The sequence below is a fragment of the Lepidochelys kempii genome, chromosome 15 (genome assembly GCF_965140265.1).
Source record: "Lepidochelys kempii isolate rLepKem1 chromosome 15, rLepKem1.hap2, whole genome shotgun sequence".
NCBI lineage: Eukaryota > Metazoa > Chordata > Testudines > Cheloniidae > Lepidochelys > Lepidochelys kempii.
This window is the reverse complement of record NC_133270.1, coordinates 27,308,724-27,328,194: the sequence shown is the minus strand read 5'-3', so window position 1 is coordinate 27,328,194 and position 19,471 is coordinate 27,308,724. Positions and strand designations below refer to the sequence as shown.

The 19,471-nt window shown below is 47.3% G+C and overlaps 1 protein-coding gene and 1 long non-coding RNA gene across 12 annotated transcripts in view; one reads left to right on the top strand and one right to left on the bottom strand.

Annotated features, from left to right (window-relative positions):
• CUX2 (cut like homeobox 2) overlaps positions 1 to 10,454 on the bottom strand; it is a 228,626-nt gene extending 218,172 nt beyond the window's left edge. For all 11 annotated transcript variants that reach the window (XR_012155035.1, XM_073312603.1, XM_073312590.1 and 8 more), the window contains exon 1: positions 10,311 to 10,454. Coding sequence is in view for 10 of the 11 variants with exons in the window: in XM_073312603.1 (XP_073168704.1) it covers positions 10,311 to 10,373 (63 nt within the window). In the remaining variant the exon portion in view is untranslated. The remainder of the gene's footprint in view (positions 1 to 10,310) is intronic.
• Positions 9,723 to 13,317, top strand: LOC140898592 (uncharacterized). Its single transcript, XR_012155036.1, has 3 exons — positions 9,723 to 10,004; positions 11,285 to 11,363; positions 13,047 to 13,317. It is a non-coding gene; the product is annotated as an uncharacterized lncRNA (long non-coding RNA).
• The last annotated feature ends 6,154 nt before the right edge of the window (positions 13,318 to 19,471 follow it).

Below are 19,471 nucleotides of genomic sequence, written 5' to 3'. Positions count from 1 at the left end.
GAAATATTTTCAAGGATGTTTTTTATTTAATTCCAATGAAAACTTTTTTTCAATTCCTCATCATTGTTTGCTGTGCAACTAGCCCGGTATGATGCGAGACATAGGAACCTGAAAGACTAGAAACTGATGTGCCAAACTGACTAGTGTATTTTCACTAGCCACGCAGAGAAAAATGCAAAAAGCCAATACGGTTTTTAAAATCCAAGGAGACAAGCAAGGAATTTTGATTTATTAAATTATGATTTTGAGTCTGACAGTTAACTACGTTCAGTGGAGAAAACATTAGCTCAGGGATCAGAATGCACAACAATTCTTTCTGCATTTTTAGTTGAAGCCTCTGCAGACGATAAGAAAAAAATAAATGAAGAAAGCAGCTACTGTGCCAACATATGGAGGGAGACGAATAGCTAGTTGTGAAAGCTCCATAGAGGTTATCTGGTTAAGCACGTGCCTCCCGAAGGGAGCTCAGTTTGGAGTATACTGTCTGTTAAATCTGTTCATATCTACTCACTCAGATCACCAAACAATTAACATTCCACTCCACATGCGACTGGAGAACTCCAGAGCCCTCTTCCAAATCCACCTGCTCCAGGTGCAGACGGATGCTTGACTTCCTGCCTCATTCAACACAACTTTCCAAGCGCTCAGGCAGTTCCAAGGAGTTTGACACAAACGCAGCAGCACGATCGGCAGCTTGGCTCTATCGTGGGCATCTTTTCTTGCCTAGAGATCCCAGCTCCACCAGCAGGTACAGTGCCATGCGCATGAGCCCCTTCCATCACTCACTGTATGTTGGCTGACGTTAAGGTCAGGAAAAACCAGCCCCCAGGTGTGGTTGGCTGTCCCACACCATGGAAGTCCTGAGGCACTGCACCCATGCTGGGCCTGGCGGTGGCAAGATGACCTGCTTGGTCCCAAGCAAAGGGCTCCTTCAGCAATTTATCCAACAGCAAGAATGCAATAGGAACCAGATGCTGGTCTCAGTTACAATGGCGTTGCCCCCGATTGACAGGGCAGGCGCAGAGCAATCTCTCCAGGCTTACACCAGTGCAGCTGAGATCAGGGAACGGCCAGGGACATCTAACAAAAGCAGCCAACTGCAGGCAAATTCTCCTCTTGCTCCTCTGAGCCGCGTGGGGTGAGCGGAGCAGCATTGGCTGAGGGGAGGGTTCTGAAGTCATTCTGCCTATGCCAGGCCAGGATCATCCTGGGGGCCTGGTGCTCCACAGCTCTCCTAATTGCTGCTCCACAAACGAGCAGCACGCACCATCCTCTGCCTCCAGCACCAGACAGGGCAGAGCGTCAGGCCACGCCTTCACGTCAGCTGACCATGTGCCTCAGGATGGCGGGTTCCACCAGGCATGAGAGCTGGGCCTGAGTGCTCAGGAGAATGCTAGGGCTCCCCCCCCCCCCCAAATCTAGCAAAATGCTTAAGCACATGCCTAGTGTGAAGGACATGAGTAGCCCCACTCAAGTCAATGGGAGCAGCACGCGTGTTTAAAAGTTACGCTGGTTCTTCACCGTTGCGGTAGATCGGGGCCAGATATTGTCGTGTTGTGGAGCGCTCTCGAAGAGAAGGGTCTCCTGGCACCTGGCACAATCACCCCCACGCCAATGCCCTGTACCAGCCTCTCCACACGTCCCCACTCTTTTCATTGCAGCTGCCACCAAGGGGTGTCATTTATGGACAATACGTGGCGGTGGCCAATCTCAAACGTGCGTCTGCAAACACCAACTCACTAGGTAATAGGCCAGGAAATACCTAAGAGTCACAACGTCGATAACATCCACTGTCGGCCCGTGGGAATCTGATTATATTTTCGTTTATGTTCCCTATTTGCCTCTTGGTCACATTTTTCACAAGGCCGTAGAGAGAATCCACTAAACTGGATCGGGAGGCCACCCAATTCATCTCTAATGGGCTGCAGCATGCACACAATTAATTAATGGATTTATTAATTAGGGAAGAAGTCACTCTTCAGGCTGGAATTGGGGTCACCAGTTTCTAAAGTGAGAGCTGCTGAGCTAAAGATAAACTCTAATTTTCTTCAGCTCTGCCAGCCTTGTCTGCCAAAGTCTCAATTATTCAACCACAAAAAACATTACCCTTTGGTAACTTTCACAGCCCGACTTTCTCTGGCAACGCAAAGAAATGCAGAATTAAGAGGAAGAAAGTGGGACTATAAGTCCATCCAATTCCCACCAGCACCCCCATTCCCCCCCAACTGAAAATAAAGATCCCTAGACCTGCTGCCACAATGGCAAAACTCCCATGGACTTCAATGGTAGGAGGATCAAGCCAATGATGACAGGTACCAGAATTGTTATTCTTAAACATTTGCATTTAGAGCCATAGGTGTGCATGGTTCTGCACACAGCAATAACGAGCAGACCTTGCCCTGAGGAACATACAAATCCTGGACCTGACCCTTCACTCAGATCCGCCCAGACAGACCCCAACACACCCAGAGATACGGCTGTTGAATCAGAGCCTAAATAAGAAACAACAAGGCAATGCAAGGAAATAGGAAGCCGGGCACGAGCTGAGTAAGGCAAGTTATACAGAAGAAGGTATCAGGGTTGCGTCTCCCATTTGTTAAAACTCAGTTTCAACTAGATTTCCTCAGCCTGGCAGGACAGGGACAGGCATTTCTGACAGGGTGACTTTTTTTTTTTTTTTTAAATCAAACTATCAGTTTCAATCGCATGTTCTGTCTGCTCAGATGCCAGAAGAGATGCTGGAGCCACCAGCAAGCATGTCACACGTTACCTACAGAATCAGCTCTGGATCCTGCAAACACTGATGCGGGTTAGTAGCTTTACTCAGATGAGTAAACCAAGGATCTCAACTTTGCTGCTCCTGAGTGCGAAGTTCCTTGTGGGTGTAAGTGTTTGCACAATCAAGATGAGAAGATGAGCTAGAGTAGTCGAGGAAGACCAAAGTACTTTAAGCCAAACAGAACTGCCTCCCTGTTACCCCGTACTGCCCTGACCTGAGTGTTGTACCTAGCTCCTGTCTCTGATCTTACCCTTAGCCTGCGAGCTCTCTGGAGCAGGGACCACCGGTGGGGGGGGGGGGGGGCGTGTGCACAGTGACTAGCACAACGGAGACTTGATCCCTGACTGGGGTAATACAAATGACAGCCATCAGCCTACCATGCATTCCACCTAAACAATAAACTGTACTTTAATAGGAGTTTAATGACTTCAAGTCAGTAAGAGAAGGCTACTGAAATTCATAACTCTCCATATTGCTCCATAATCTACCCTCTTCTACGTGACAGGATCCAAGGAAGTCACACTCTGTTCCTTGAACACAGCTGGGGAAATGAACTTTTATAATGTTATAAAGGATCCATTTTTTTGGAAACTGTAAAATACTTTGACCCATTTTACTTCCCCTTTTAAACACACACACACACACACACACACCTGGCACTCACTCCTGGCCTCTCGGTGCCGTGCAGCATTGAAAATCATACAGGATAGACGCACATTGCCTTCAATACGCAAGCAGAGTAGAAGAGCCCACCATGAAACCACCCAGTGCCCTGGGCTCTCCTGCTACAGCAGCAATAATGTGGAAATACCCAACTAGAAAGATGGCCTGACACCATGTCCTGGAGGTCACCAAACCCAGGCTTCAAGAGAGGGAGAGCGTTCCCCCGTCATATCCAATACCAGACCAGGCAGGGCCTGCTGGACATACCCAGTACCATTGCACCTTGGTATCACAAGGGTCCCAGATCAGAATACAGCATTATATTACGTGTTCTGGTGACAGCTAGACATAAGGAGGCAAATTAGGGATGGTTGCCCAGCCTTAGCTGAACGTCCCAGCTTCTGTGGTTTGAAGCCAGCTTGTAACATTCAAGTAATGGTTTTTCTTTAGAGAAAACCGTGGTTCAATTCACCCTGGTGTTATTTCATCAAAGCCATGGAACTACACCCAGGATGCATCTAGCCTGTTAACGTTAACTGCTCCCTGAATTATCCTTATGCAAGCTTTAACCCAGATTTCTCAGTGGTATTATGGTCTATCAGCTTTGGGAGCCATTATGGTCTATCAGATCAATGAGAGCATAGTTTGGAGCCATAGCAGTTCCAAAGGAGATGTAACCATCCCAGTGGGTGCTGTCGGCACCACACACCATGACGGTCTCCCAAGGGGCGGCCCCTGGGTGGTGGCACACAAGGAAATCCTGCACTTTGCAGATCATTAACCCAAGACACCATCAGAGATCATGTGGAGCTGTTGTAGTTTATTGTGTAAATGGCAGCCAGACCGGCCCAGCTCCAGAGGAGCAGGTAAGGAAAGTTGGGTCATAATGCACTGAGACTCACACTGCACAGTGCCAGGTCCCATGCAGGCTATGCTGAAACCTTGATGGAAATAGCTGATGGAAGCAGTTACTGGGCACCTGCAGAAACAGAAATGCACTTTGCAAATGACTCTTCTGTGGGGAGAAGGGGAGAAATGTAGCAACTTTACAAGCTAACTGGATTGTTTTCAATTTTCCAACAGGAGACCCTGCCTCCCCTTCACCCCCAAAAGGAGGAGTGAATGATGCTGGCTTGACAATCCTGGAGACTCACGATCCTTTTCTGTCTGACTTCCGTGGGTCAGGACACTGGCAGCATGGGCAGTGGTAGTGCCCACTTCCCTTCTACCATCTATCCTGACCCAGAAGAACCACCTCCAGGGATACGATGATCATGCAAACTCAGGAACCCACTGAATCATTGGCCTCACTGAGGGGGCCCATCAGTAGGCTTGGAAGGATTATTTTTAAAAGTAAAAGTCGATAAACGTTGATTTCACCCTACACATGCAAACTGGTGAAAGAAATATTTCCACAGATGTTAATCAAAATGCACAGACAGGAAAATTAAGAAAAATGCTGCTTGAGGACTTGCCAGAGTTTGATCTAAGACTCAGATTTTGACACATGATGTTGACAGCTTGTGTTTTAATGGTTATAAAGCTTTAACTTTTTGAATCTCAACATCCACTGTCACTAAATAATTACGGCCTGACTCCCTCACAATTTCCCACAACTGCAAACATTTAAATCGATAATAGAAAAAAATGCTTACAAATAAACTTTGATATTACCGGTCGAAATTGTTAAAAAAACATTAAAATCTAATTCTGCCAGGCCTCCTGATAAGGGTGTTAGCTGTGGTCACATTAGAAACTAACTACCTGCAATCCCCTTGTTTTAAAAAAAACAGTTACTGAAGCTTCAATGCATCTTAAACAATATACATTAGATTCACAAGCCCATCTCAAAAGGAGTGAAAGAGTTCCAAGGCTGAGCTCATGAACACTGTGGGCCAGATCCTCAGCTGGTGTTAAATCAGCATAGCTCCATTAACGTCAGTGGAGCTCTATGAATTTACACCTGCTGAGGATCCAACCTCACGTGTCGCCCACAACCAGACCTTCATTAGCCTAGAGCTCAGAAACTCTGGAAAATAAGTGAAACAAATAACGGAAACTGGAAGACAGAGGTAGTGGTGTTAACAGTCCTCTGACAATACTCTCCTTCTGTTTCCTAATATATTTGTCCACCACAAAGCTGAGTGCCTCAGAGACTGTTTTGAGTGGATGGGAAGTTTAACGTGAACTGTACTCTCAATATAAGAACTGGTTGGCAGATCTCAGTTCAGTTCCCAGCGGATGAGTGACTACATTTCCCAAACCCACCATTCCACAGGCAGCATTGCAAGAGAAAATCACAGACTGACTGGGCCCGTGAAGACCCAACACCCTTCTTGCCCCAACAGCTGGTCCATTGATAACAGGGTTAAGACACATAGGTAGGGCAGCATGGCGAAGCTGCTGCTGCCTGTGTTGTACCTCTTCCATAGAGAGCTTAAGAACCTGAATTTTCAGGACTCTTGAACCGGTGCCTTCTACCTTGTCCAAGGGCATGAAAAAACCTGGATACATTTTTTTTTTTGCTTCCAAGTGATAGTTTGATCAAGATCCTTAACACAAGAAGACGACAGTGCTACAAACCCACACATCAAAGGAGACATGTTTATGCTTATTTTGAATCTTTTAAGGGGAAGCAAGTCCTCCACACCTCTATTCTTTTTATCATACCTAAGAGGGTATTAATATAATAAAGACATGACTATATAAACAACCAGCACTGTTTGGGCCAACAGCTTCCCCAAACAAACCCTTAAAGAATCAGATATGGTCCCAAGTTTGACCACAAAAACAACTGCAAATAGAAACAGCTAGTGTTGAGCTCCATCATCCGGACAGCATCTACGGAGGTCAATGGAGTTAGGGATAAATCCATCCCTGGTTTAACTCCACTGAAGTCAAGAGAGACATAGCTGGAATGAACGTGGCCCTGTCTGTCTATTGCTTTTAATATGCATGTACCTTTGAGTCTGATACACAGCAGGAATTGATTCATGCTATGGCTTAGGGCTATTGGCAAAGCAATCAGTTATGCCGTACCTTTTAAGAAGCTGATCATGAAGTAGTAAGTTGGATGATCCAATAACTTCTCAGTCTTACTGTAAATTTGGAATGTCTTAATGATATGCAGAGCCCAGAGCATTTGGCAAGGTTAAGTCCTCCCATGAAGCGCTCTGGAGGTGGCTCTTGCAAGGTCCTGGGCATACCCACTGAGGTAATAACGAGATTATTCCACCTACGACTGCTCCACGGTACTGCAGTGAAGTTTATTCGGCCAAGTTTCAGAAGTTAAGCTTCAGGCAATAGGACTGATAGCTTATTTACCACTGTCATCTATATAAAGAAGAATTTTGACACATTGTTAAATGATAGCACATTTAGATAAGTCAAGCTGTCATATAACTTAATGGATGTCTAAACTCCCTCTGTAGCGGATATGTAAAATTTATGCACTTCAGAATATCATAAGGTTATAATATTTTAATCACATCCACATTTTTTCTAAACTTTGAACAGTGAAAACATTCCATCAAGCACAACGCATTCAGAACATTCTTGGCACTCAGTGAATGGTAAAACAGTCTGAACTAACTAGATGCCTCACATTACCTTACCACATAAGTTTCTGCGGAACGTTCAACCATGCCGACTGCCTCAAGCACTGGTTCGCACAGACGCGCAAAAATGCCTGCCTTACTGAAACAAAATGTACAATATTTGATTTGATGAACTTGCTCACACAGTGTAACCAGGGCAATAGTAGGTATTTATCGCCCAGTTTGGAGCAGTCTTTGATATCCAAAATCAGTAGTCCACAATGCTTTCTACTTCTGCCTTTTTAAATATAGAATAGGCTGCATCTAGGATGCAGACAGCATAGAATCCATATACTGCTATACCGAACATAATAAAACAGAGCAAATTAAAACAAGAAAAATCATAAAGGTATGAAACCTGTTATGACTATTACACACAAGAAAGCTGTAAAAAAATACAGCATTAGTAATGTACACTATAAAACAATCTCATAACCAAATGAAATATGCCTGGCATTATCTTTGATAGAATTTTATCTCTTCTCATTTCCGAGCCTACTTGCTGTAAAAAGGCTCAGTGCCATTGTGATCAAAGTGCTATAGAGTATCCCATTTTCTGCATGTTTTACATATGCCCACCATTTGTCAAGGTTGTCCAAACTTTGCCATTGCATGGGCGTTCCAGGCAAACAGGCCTGTGCGTACAAATTTTTAAAAAATGCATTTGGGGGAATAATAGATTATTTCAAATTTTTTTTTAAAATAGAGGGCATGAGGCCAAACTGGCACAAGGTCACCTTTCCCACCACCATCTGGGGCGAGGTGCCAGAAATGCTGCCTGGATCGAAGACAGCAAGAACTCTCTCTACAGTAAGCACCCAGACCCAGATACCCATTCATCCAGAACATCTGAGAATTAAAGCTATATACCTCTTTCCAAGGAAGCACAATTAAGCTGAACAGTCAAACTAGATCTTCCAAAATCTGCCCCCGCCCCAGCTCAAAAGAATTTTTTTTCTTTCAGACCAAAAACTAGTTGTAAATACAAGTTGGTGCAAAAGTCATCACCAGAATGTATTAAGGAATACTTTGTATCCCATGTGTTTAGGATGCTAATACCCTGCAAACCAAAAGGCTATAAATGAACAGTCATGGAAAGCTGGCTGCAGTACCTGTATTACTTTGAGGGTTGGGTATCACAGATGTACTAAGTAATCTGCTTAAAAGCCAAAATGTATTAAATGCTGGAACTGTTGAAACATTACTGAAGTGCCATAAATCGTATTTAAATTTGTTTACTCCCCTATGAAACATGCCTCATTTTAAAGTCTGTAATATCCTACAGGGATAAACCTATTTAATATCCATGTAAATGAGCATCTCTTCTTTTGTAGGAGTTCCAGCTTACACCTCATCTCATTACGTGCCACATACAGAAAGCTGTAGAAATGACAAAATGTAAACATCTATTTTTTTCAGGTCAGCTGTCCTCTTGTAAATGTTAAAGGGCTTATCATTAATTTCACAGACCAGTGGCACTATAGCTGTATACAGTATTCTGTGACCTAAACAGAACCACAAAGGATCTCTTTCCTAATGCAAGATAGGTGTATCCATCACAAGTCTAAAACACTGACTATCAGATCTATATGCACCTTGAGTAAGGTTAGAAGATTGAATATTAGTTGGCTAATGAAAATTTTGTTAACTGACATTCAGGGATGAATGAACCCAAATACCACTGCTGTAAATCTGCACGCTAAATTCTCAAGACCTGAATAACAATAGGACCACAGAAGGGCTTCAGGCAGCCCTGAGCAGATTTGATTCTCCTTCTGCTGTCTCCCATATCTGTTTGCCATGCTCTTGTCATTCCTTATGTTACAGAACATCAATCATAAATAAAGAGTCTATGCCCTTAGAGTGCCCAGGTCTGATTCACAAACATTAGCAGGGAATACAATTACAATTGCCTAACATCAAATACAATACAGCCAACCTAGAACAGGGGGAGGGGGAATGAGCCTTTTATTTTTAAGACACTTTTTTTTGGGGGGGGGGTCTCTGCAGCTTTTTAAAAGGCAGAAAATACAGGTAACAGACAAAAAGAAAAGGAGGACTTGTGGCACCTTAGAGACTAACCAATTTATTAGAGCATAAGCTTTCGTGAGCTACAGCTCACTTCTTCAGATGCATCTGAAGAAGTGAGCTGTAGCTCACGAAAGCTTATGCTCTAATAAATTGGTTAGTCTCTAAGGTGCCACAAGTCCTCCTTTTCTTTTTGCGAATACAGACTAACACCGCTGTTACTCTGAAAGGTAACAGACAGTTTGGTTTGTTTCTTTGCTACATGCTCATGGTCAGTAGACCTCTGAAAAATGCAAGTCACTTGCAGCTTATGTTTTAAAAGCACCTTGCCTTGCTTTTGAATTCATTTGATGAGAATGCCAGTTGTTGGGGCTCAGGGATGGTACCACTTGCCTGAATGTAAGAAACTTAACAAGATTTGCACATAGGCAAAAAGCAGCCCTTTTATCTTCAGCCTGATTATCTTTTATCTTAAGCTAATGTCACGGCAAACAAGTCAAGATACTATAATAGGTCTGTTATCTGCATCATTGCCCCTCAACTTCTGCCTGCTGTGATTGCAACTTCAAAGATTTAAACGTTTATGGAGTATTCAGCAGCAGAGACAACACAGTTGCCTCCTACGCCCTGTATAAATATGAAGTTAATCCCTTCAACGCACCCCTGAAAACAGTATCGATAAGATACACAACACGCTGTATGGACCTGCTCCAGGGCCCCGGGACAGGCAAGCCGAGCTCTCCCTTCTCCCCAGAGCCTAGCGAGAGGGGAAAAGGGGGAATCACCCCCCACGGAAAAGTTGAACATCTGCATTTGCTGAATTCACCTGCCCGGCAAGGCGCCCGGAGCCCAGGCCATTCGAGTCCTAACGCAGCCGGGGGGGAACTTCCAGCCGCGCACGGGGAGGCGAAGCCGGGGACCGCGGGGCGAGCGGGGCAGTAAGTCCGGGAGGGCAGGGGCCCCCTTTCCACACCCCGCAGCCGGCCCGGGGGTGCGGGGGGGGGGACAGTCCGCGCCGGGCCGCCCGGAGAAGTTGCGAGGCGGGCGGCAAGTGGCCGGCTTGGGGGGGGGGCGCGCCCCGAACAAAGGCAGCCGCGGCTGGGGGGGGGGGTCAATTCCCGATACCGACCGATGCTGCGCCCCGAGAAGCCCGCCCCGGGGAGGGAGGCAGGGAGCGGGGGGGCCCGGCCGGGCGCGCCCCGCGGCTCCCCGGCGCCGCGCGGCCCGGCGCTCCGGCCACTCACCTGCAGCCGGCGCAGATCCAATTGCTTCCAATATTGGAACATCGATCCCACATCGGCGGCCATCTTGGGGGAGCCCGGCGAGCGGCGGGGCGAGTGCGTGCGGGGTGGGCTCCCGCCGCGGCGGGGCTCAGGGGCCGGGCGGGGCTCTCGCGCCCCCCACCCCCCGCGCCGGCCGAGCCCCCCCACCCCCGCCCGGGCGCTCCAGGAGCCGGGGCTGCCCCTGCGGTCGCCCCCCTCCCTCCGCCGCCGCCCGCCCGCGACCAAGAGACGGGAGCGAGGAGCCGAGCGGAGCGCGGCGGAGGCGGGCGGGCGGGCGGGCGAGGAGGTTTCCCCGGCAGCGAGCGCTGCCCGCCCCCTTGCCCCCCCCCAAAGTCCGGGCGCGAGGCGCTGCACTTGACTTTGGCTTCTGCCCCCCCCCTTATCGATCCTGACGTCACGTGCGGATCGATGCCGGAGGCCAGGGAAGGAAGCGCTTTGGGGGGCGTAATTTATTGGAGGGGGGGGCCCAGACCCCGCCCCCACAAAGTTACAATGGTTCCGAGTTCGCGGTTTGTTGTTACTCCCGGGGCGCCCCCCCCGCCCCCGCCCCCGCCCCCGCCCCCGCCCCGTGCGGTCCTGGCTCCCGCCCGCTCCGTCCCGGGGCCGGGCAGTGCGTTCCCCGCGCAGCGGCTTGCGGGAGGCGCGGAGAAGCGGGGACACGCGGCGGCGGGTGGTTCTGCCTCTCGCCCCGTTGTGCGCGGTGGGCCGTACTGCCCTGGCTGGGGCGGGGCGGGGCTCCTGCACCCCCCACCCCCTTTCTGTGCAGCAGCGGGGTGCTCGCACAGAGCGGACCAGGCTCGGGCTAGATCCAGGCTCGAGGCGGCGTCTGGTCGCCCCCTGCTTTGCCTTTTGCAGGGGAAGACGGGCCGCCTCGCTGCCAAGGCTCGTCGGGCACCGTGCCAGCCTGTTGCCAATAATCCATATCTATCCTTCAGGCAGGCGCTGATTCTGTGCCCCCCCCCCGGGGAGAGAGAGCATTAAAGCTGCATCAATTTTGCTGGGTTCTAGGAAGATGTATCCTTCAAAGGCAAAAAGTAGAGGGGATGGAGAATTATATTTTATGATCAGCCAGCTGCCGTTACATCATTCGTGTATAAGGACGATAGATCCCGGCAATGCTTCCTAAAAGGATAAAGTTCATAAGAGTCATAAAGCTAACGAATGTCTTCTGTTTTCTATGCCCTCCTCCCTTTATGCCCTGTGGAAGGAGGTCTAGGATAGCACCTGCTTTGAAGCTATTTTAAAAGTTTGTTAATGTCAAGCAAATAATTGGTTGATCATCCCTTAGATACTGAATTGCCTGAAGGCTTAGTTCTGGATCATTCAGGCTGGAGATGGCTCTTCAATCACAATACAAAATTTCCCCTACTACCTTTACAGCCTTTTTCCCATGGGCAGGGCTAAAATGTCATTTATCAAGACACAGCCAGCCAGTCTTCTCAATTCCCTGTTCCCTAGAATTTGCAGACAGTAATGATTTTAAACTTTAGTAAATAAATTGAAATTGCACCAGTTTTTCTAACAAAGACGATGATGTGTTGGTGCTTTTTAAAAAATCTTAGCTCCAGCCAAGTTCACAGTTACATTTCCATCTCCGCTGGACAAAATTAATGCATGAAGGTTTCATAGATATGTGGCATTACAATTTGTCTACTTACAACTCCTTCCTATAAGCACTTGAAATAACTGTCACTTTTTTATAGCCCTTTAAGAGACAGTTGTAAAATCTGATACGTGTATATGATCTTGCAGTGTAATTTAATTCATTTTTAATCAAATCAATTTAAAAAGGTGACTTGCTTTCCGCTAGCTGCTAAAGAGAAGACTGCTTCCAGACAAAGCTTTTTCAGACAGCCAGTAAACTTTTTCAGATTTTCAAACTGACATGTTCTGCACCTTTAACCCTAATAGGAATTGCCACAGCAAACATGCTTACAGCACAGCAACAAGAAAAATCCAATAATTCAGATTGTTTGAAGACTGATATTTTTAAAACACCTTAATGCAGCTATTCTCCGAAGAATTCAAACAACTTTAATGCCAGAAAGTGGTACTGCAACTAAAGCAGATTCATACTGATTTTTTTTTTGTTTATTGCCTTTTTTTGTTGATGTTAGAGGATTTTCAAATATCTGCTCCAGATATTTTACAATTGTACAGCAGCTTGTTATGCTGAACGGTATTGCATGTGAAGATTCTTTGAACATTACATTTCTGTTTCACTATGTGTAAATAATAAATTAAAGTGCTAGGAAAACGTACCCATCTTCATACTGAAAAGATATTATTGATGTTGGTTGTGTCAGGAAGATTGTTTGCATGTGTAAAGAAAGTGCTAAATAGTTATTTTATTAGAATATTTTTCCTGTGACGTTAAGTGAACAGTTTTTAGTATCCAAGGGCACTAGTTTCTGCCTGAGACATAGTTCTCTTAAAAATAGATACAGATCCTAAGCATCCACACACACAGGTAACATTGTATATGAAAAAAAAAATAGCTCTAATGATTTTTTTTCTACGTTACAAAGAAAATTTGGGGCAAAAATGAGGCATGAACAAGACAGGGAGGAATATTAAGGATAGAGTGTAGCTTTATCCAGAAAACATATGTAGGCTTAAGTAAACATGCCTTTAGAAATTCATAGGCTTGCACAAAGATGTTCTGAGAGATAATGGCAGGTCCTTAACCACAAACAGATAATGATATGCGAATTCCCCTGCATCAAAGCCGAAACAAAAGAAAATGTCACCCAGGAACACTATGCAGCCCCAGACAGGCCACCAGAAGCCTGGCTACATGATAGACAATGCCTAAGCCTTCAACTGAATTCACTGTGAAGTCACAAGACCAGAATGGAAGTGTATTTTCCATATGATGACATGCAGGTATGCCTCAGACAGCTGCTGTCTAAAGATGAGGGTGTGACAATTATGTATATGATTTGGAGCAAGAAGTAGAAGCTGAAAATAAACATCACAAAGAAATAATAGCTGCAGCCTTGTTTTGTTCTGGGATCCTTCGTCCACCCCTCCCATCTGACGGTATGCCATGCCTAATTGCAAGTTCTGCTGGGGTATCGCCCACTAGGCTCTGCCTTCCCCACCCTGGTGAGCTTGTAAGGTGACTTTTTTTTTCCTAAACAGGGAAGATGTATATAGGAAGCTTTGCATGAGTTAGTACTTCAGCGTGTGGCCTCTAAGCAGTAGAACACACTATGCACCTTGAACTACACAAAAAGTCACTGAAGTATCTAGATGCCAAACACCCGAGAGTGGAGAATTCACCTTCCCAACTTAGAACCCACTGAGCTTCTCGCTCTAGAGCAGAACTCCCAGCTTTTGGAGTTTCGTGGTCCATTTGGCTCTGGCAAGAAAGGGGAGTTCTAGGCTGCTATAGAATTTACGAGGTTAGTTTTATTCCACCTGGTCGCCCCAGCAGCGGTGCAGGAATTACTGTCAGGCCAGAGTTGTTTTCATTTGCATTTCAAGGGGTTCTGCTTGATGTGAAAAGCAGGAGTTTCAATTACATTTCCATTGAAAAGTGATGGTTTAAATTAAAAGGGACAACTTGAAACAGAGTCCATTTTTTAAAAGGAGTTAAATATAGTTTTCGACCCTCCACTCCCCCCCACAGCCCCTGACCAATTTTTGTGGTTTTACCCTCACGTTTTTCCTCTTTCTTATTACACCACTTACACAAGGGCGACTCACCAGCAACACAAGTGCGACCCAATATCACAAGACTCATGATAAAGTCATGCAAATTAGCAACACCACATGGGAGATTTGTCATTGACTTAATGGGGGGGGGGGGGCAGAAACAAACCCCAAGCCTTGATCACGCAGTGAGGTGCTTAAGGAAAGTAACTTGGGCCTAAATCAGAGCGCGTCGCATGCAAGGAATAAGTGCATCTCCACCCAAACTAATTCTAGATCCTGTTTGTGTCCCGCTTAGCCCTGAAAACTTATAGTGAAAGTGGTGGAAGTTGCACCCCAGAGCTTTAGGAGAGTCTGGAAATAAACCGGGGAAGGAGGGGGGGAGCCAGAGAGTATCTGTACCATCACCCCAATTAAGGGTTTGGGGTTTTGTGGTGTTTTAAGTGTAAAAGATTTGGTTCCATTCGCCCCCTGCTGTCATGTTAATGATGGCAAGCCAGATGCCAATGGTACTTCTCGGTGCCCTAGGAATATCAGACAGATGCAAATCAGCACAGCTTAGATCTCTCCACTTAGGGGCCACTTTTCTCTCCTTTACACCTGCCATTGACCTCAGTCCACCAGTGCAACCAAAGGCCTTAGGGGGCCAGATCCTCAGCGGCTGTAAATCAACCTCCCTCTACTGCAGTCCAAGCACCTACTTGGATTTACACCAGCTGAGGATCTGGCACTACATGTTTATATCACACTTGACACCGTGGCTTTCAGATAGCACACAGCACTGCAAGCAAGCAGAGCGAGCAAGCAGAGGCGAGTGGATGGTAACTGGAGGCAACAGGAGTTTTGTAGGAGTAAGGCCTACAGAATCAGGCCCTACATGCAAGCTAGTGCAATTAGGTTGGTTAGATTTTTTTTTTTTTTGCAAAAGACTGAAAGGAAAAACAATCTCCCCCCAGGGGCAACTTGTTTTTTTCTGCCCAGTCACCATCTGGTCCCTCGCCCCCACAGGGCTGGTGCTGGCTTCTGCCCTCTTTTACATCCTAGCTTGTGGCCACAGCAGCCAGGCACCACAAACATTCAGGATGGCAGCTAGAGGAGAACCCAATGTAGATTTCAGTTGCCTCCAGTCCATTTTCACAATGGGGAGGGGTCAATAGTGGGGGTCCCCAAGGATCTGTACTGGGACCTGTGCAATTCAACATACTCATAAGTGAGCTGGAAAAAGGGGTGAAAAGTCAGGTGGCCAAATTTGCCAACAATACAAAATTACTCAAGACAGTGAAGGCCAAAGCTGACTGAGGAGTTGCAAAGGGACCTCACAAAACTGGGTGACAAAATGGCAGACGAAATTCAATGTTGTTAAGTGCAAAGTGATGCACATTGGAAAACAATCCCAGTTACATATACAAAATGACAGGGTCTAACTTAGCTGTTACCACTCAAGAAAGATCTTGGCATCATTCTGGATAGTTCTCTGAAAACATCCACTCAATGTGCAGTGGCAGTCAGTCAAAAAAAGCGAACAGTGTTGTTAGGAACCATTAGGAAAGGGATGGATGAGACAGAAAATACAATGCTACTATATAAATCCATGGTACGCCCACATCTTGAATACTGTGTGCAGTTCTGGTTGCCTCATCTCAAAAAAAGATACATTAGAGTTGAAAAAGCTGCAGAGACAGGCAATGAAAATAGAGATATGGAACATCTTTTCCATTCAAGGAAAAATTGGAGGGACTGGAAATGTTCCTTTTAGAGAGACAATGGGGGGGGGGCGGGGGGAGATGTGACATGATGGAGGTCTATCAACTCATGAATGGTGTTGAGAAAAAGTGTTATTTACCCCTGCACATAACACAAGAACCAGGTGTCACTCAACAAAATAAATAGGCAGCAGGTTTAAAAAAAGGGGAAGTATTTCTTCACATAGCACAGTCAACCTGTGGAACTCCTTGCCAAGGGATGTTGTGAAAGCCAAAAAATATATAAATATATATAACTGGGTTAAAAATAAAAGAATTAGATAAGTTCATGAAAGATAGATCCACCGATGACTATTAGCCAAGATGGTCAGGGACACAACCCCATGCTCCAGGTATCCCTAGATCTCCAACTGCCAGACACTGGGACTGGACAACAGGGGATGGATCACTTGAAATTACCCTGTACTGTTCATTCCCTTTGAAGCATCTGCCACTGGCCACTGCCGGAGACAGGACACTGGGCGAGATGGACCATTGGTCTGACCCAGCATGCACATTCTTTCATGTTTATGGTTTTGGTTAGGCCAGGGCTATCCCAGCCATGGCAGACCCAGGCCACGTCCAACCCCTTGCCCCCCTGCCCTCTTTGATACCTTATAAGCCCATCACTTACTATTAGGGGTAAGGAGGAGTCCTTCATCTGCCTACCGCAGCGTTCTGACACCTTCCTCAGACACATCTGGAGCTGGCCACTAACAGAGACAGGACACTGGCCTAGATGGGCTTTGGGTCTGGTCCAGTCTGGCAATGTCTATGCTCCTAAATATGGCCTTCCACCATCATACAGTCCTGCATTTCCCCCAGCCATAGATTCCCTCTCTGATGAGGTAGAGAGGATGCATTGCTTAGGCACATGCTTCTTGATTCCACTGCCAGATCTAGCACCCCCACTGTAAGGGAGCAGGACACAGGCAGTCTGGCCTAGCAGTCAAAGCTGGGCAGATGGCCACAAGCCTAGGATGGCTACGAGGCGGTAGTCAGCAAGCCGGGATCAGAGAAATTGCTAGAGCTGGGATCAACATGCAAGCATCAGTTAGGGTGAGAGACCGGAGGAAGTGACCAGGCTGGAGTCAGGAGGCCAGAATCAGGTCAGACTAAGGCTGGGGTCAGAGACTGGAGATCAGAACAACGTCTGGAGTCACCGCAAGCCAGAATTCTGCAAGGTTGCCCAGAAAACTTCCTGGGCCACTCTCCAAGCTTAAATAGTGAACATTGGCCAATCAGAAGGCCACAGCATGTGGTCACTCTGGACCCTTTGGGCGGTACTTCCTGTGGTTCCTAATCTCCACAGTGCTCCTTGGAAGTAGTTCTCCAACCTCCCTCCGCTTCCCCCTCCCCACAGTGGCAATGTGGAAACATCAGCTAGCCCCAATCCCACAGGCCTGGGTCAGAGTCCCACAGATCCTTCGGCTCCCTGGGTGACCTTGGACAAGTCACTGTCCTGCTCTGCGCCTTGGGTCCCCCAATCAGCAAAATGAAGAGAATAATTTCCCAGCCTCTGCCTTTAGAATGTCAGTGCTCCCCTACAGGGACTCTTACTACATCTGTGTCCAGTGCTAGTCCCCTGGGTCTTGGTTAGGGGCACTAGGTGATTCCAGACTCAGTAAAGATTTTCTTAGTGCCGTCACTGAAAGGCCAGGGGAACACATTTCCTCCCCCACCCCCATTGCTTGTATAAACCTTAAAAGCCCCAGAAAATTGACTATTTTGTTAACTTAGCCTAAAATAGTTCCTAGTAAAAACGTAGCACTAGACAGGGCATAAAATCTGCCCAAGGGTTGGTGGAAGATTAGCAAGACGCTGATGTTCAAACAGGCATTGCAAAGTGTCTCCTACCCTATTTTTCCTGCATAGCAAGGATTTCAGAACACAGGCCCTAATTCTGTAATCAGATCCACACAGACAGACCTCAGGGCCTGTGCGGACAGAACCCTGCCCACACTGGGTCTGGATACAGGTTCAGGGCTTTGCCTATGCAGATCCAAGTGTGGAACTGGGGCTGAAGTGAGTTTCCCAGTGTAGATCAGGCCTTGAGTGCAGTTATGATTAGAGAAGTGACATGTCCTAACTCACTGTGTTCTCTCTGTGCCTTTGAGTCCTACATTTACTTGACTGACCAACACCAAACTGCACCTCCTGTAGCCCCATAGAGCCAGCTCAGCTCTGAGAGAGCAGGCGGGATTCTAGTCGTTAGCAAGATAGAGTTAAAAACAAACAGCAAAGCCCGGTGGTGACTGAAGATGTAGCCAGTGCCCAGCTTGATTCTCAGATCCCTGGTGGCGTCTGCAGTGCCGGCTGTCAGAAACAAAACAGGGTCATCTGACGGGTAACGGAACACGTTTGATCCTGGCTCACAGGAGGGGGAGACAGCACGGAAGCGTTACAAAGGAGGTTTTGGTTTTTGTAAACCACAGCCCCTCTTCTGAGCTGCAGCATCTGCCGATTTCTCCCTTCAAACCCAAGGCAGGGGGGAGGGTGGGTCTCATCCCACGTGGTGCAGGCCCTTAGCTACGTGGAACCCCTGGAGTCGCATGCAGCAAAATTCTTTGTTCCTCAAAAAGTCTTCACTTGACAAAGATCAGCAGTTCCCTCCACATAGTGAAGGAAAACCCAGTCCTTCCAGCTGGCTGTTTTAGTAGAGCCACATATGCCCTGATTGCCTAGGCAGGGCAAGGCCAGAGTATGGAGATACAGGTGCCAGGAGCCTCTCCCCACCCTGAGTGGCCATCCACCTGTAAAATTCAGGGAGGAGATCTGAGTGTGACTCGAACAAGCGGAGCAATGGCTGCACCCTGTACTCTGAGGACCCCGGGGCCTGACTTCCACAGCATGGGCTGCTGGTAGACTTAAAGCCCGGGTGAGGTTTTGGATCAACTTGCGCCAGGGAAAAAGTAGTACACATGGGTAGGGGAAGACCGCATTGATGAGCAGTGAAGAGCTTGTCAAAAGCAGCAACGTACAGTCCAGCAAGTGGACTGGGTCTTGGCTTTCCTGGAACGTAGGCCTCATGGACACACAAATGGACACTAGTTCATGGGGCCGTCTGGAGTCAATTCAGTCAAACCGAGGCAAATTTGGCTGTTGACAAGGCTTCGGAGCCAAATCCTATAGCCAGGCAAGACGTCTCTTGAAGTTGGCACGCCTTTGGGATTGTGCCCTGCGCTCCCACTGACTGCTGGGGGAACTGCATTTAGCCCCAGTAAGCCCTGCAGGATGTGGTATTTAGAATTCATGGTCAGTCTGTGGCAGGGGGTGGGGAGGGAAGAAAGTCCCCCCAGGAGATCAGTCCGCAGTGTTGCCATTGACTAGGAGCCAGTGGGAAATCCTCCCATGTTCCACTTAAGAACCAACCACTCCTATATAAATAAACCATCTCCCCAGAATCCCAAACACTCAAGGCTCATTCCGGGAATGAGAGACACTGAAGCCGCATGCTAATCACAACTGCCTAACTACCTGGCCTTCTCCGTGCGCGCAGAGGAACGTTTGTTTGGCCAGGTCACAGTAAATCAGCAGTCGCTGTAAGGTGTAGGGCTGATGGTACTTAGTTTAGAGGACCAGCACGGGCCGTGGGAGAGGGCTGTAGAACTGGGAAGCAGGAGGCTTGAGTTCCATTCCCAACTCCACCAGCAAATTGCTGCCAGTCCCTGGGCAAGTTGTCCATTGTCTCTGTGCCTCAGTTTCCACATCAGTTGATCACAC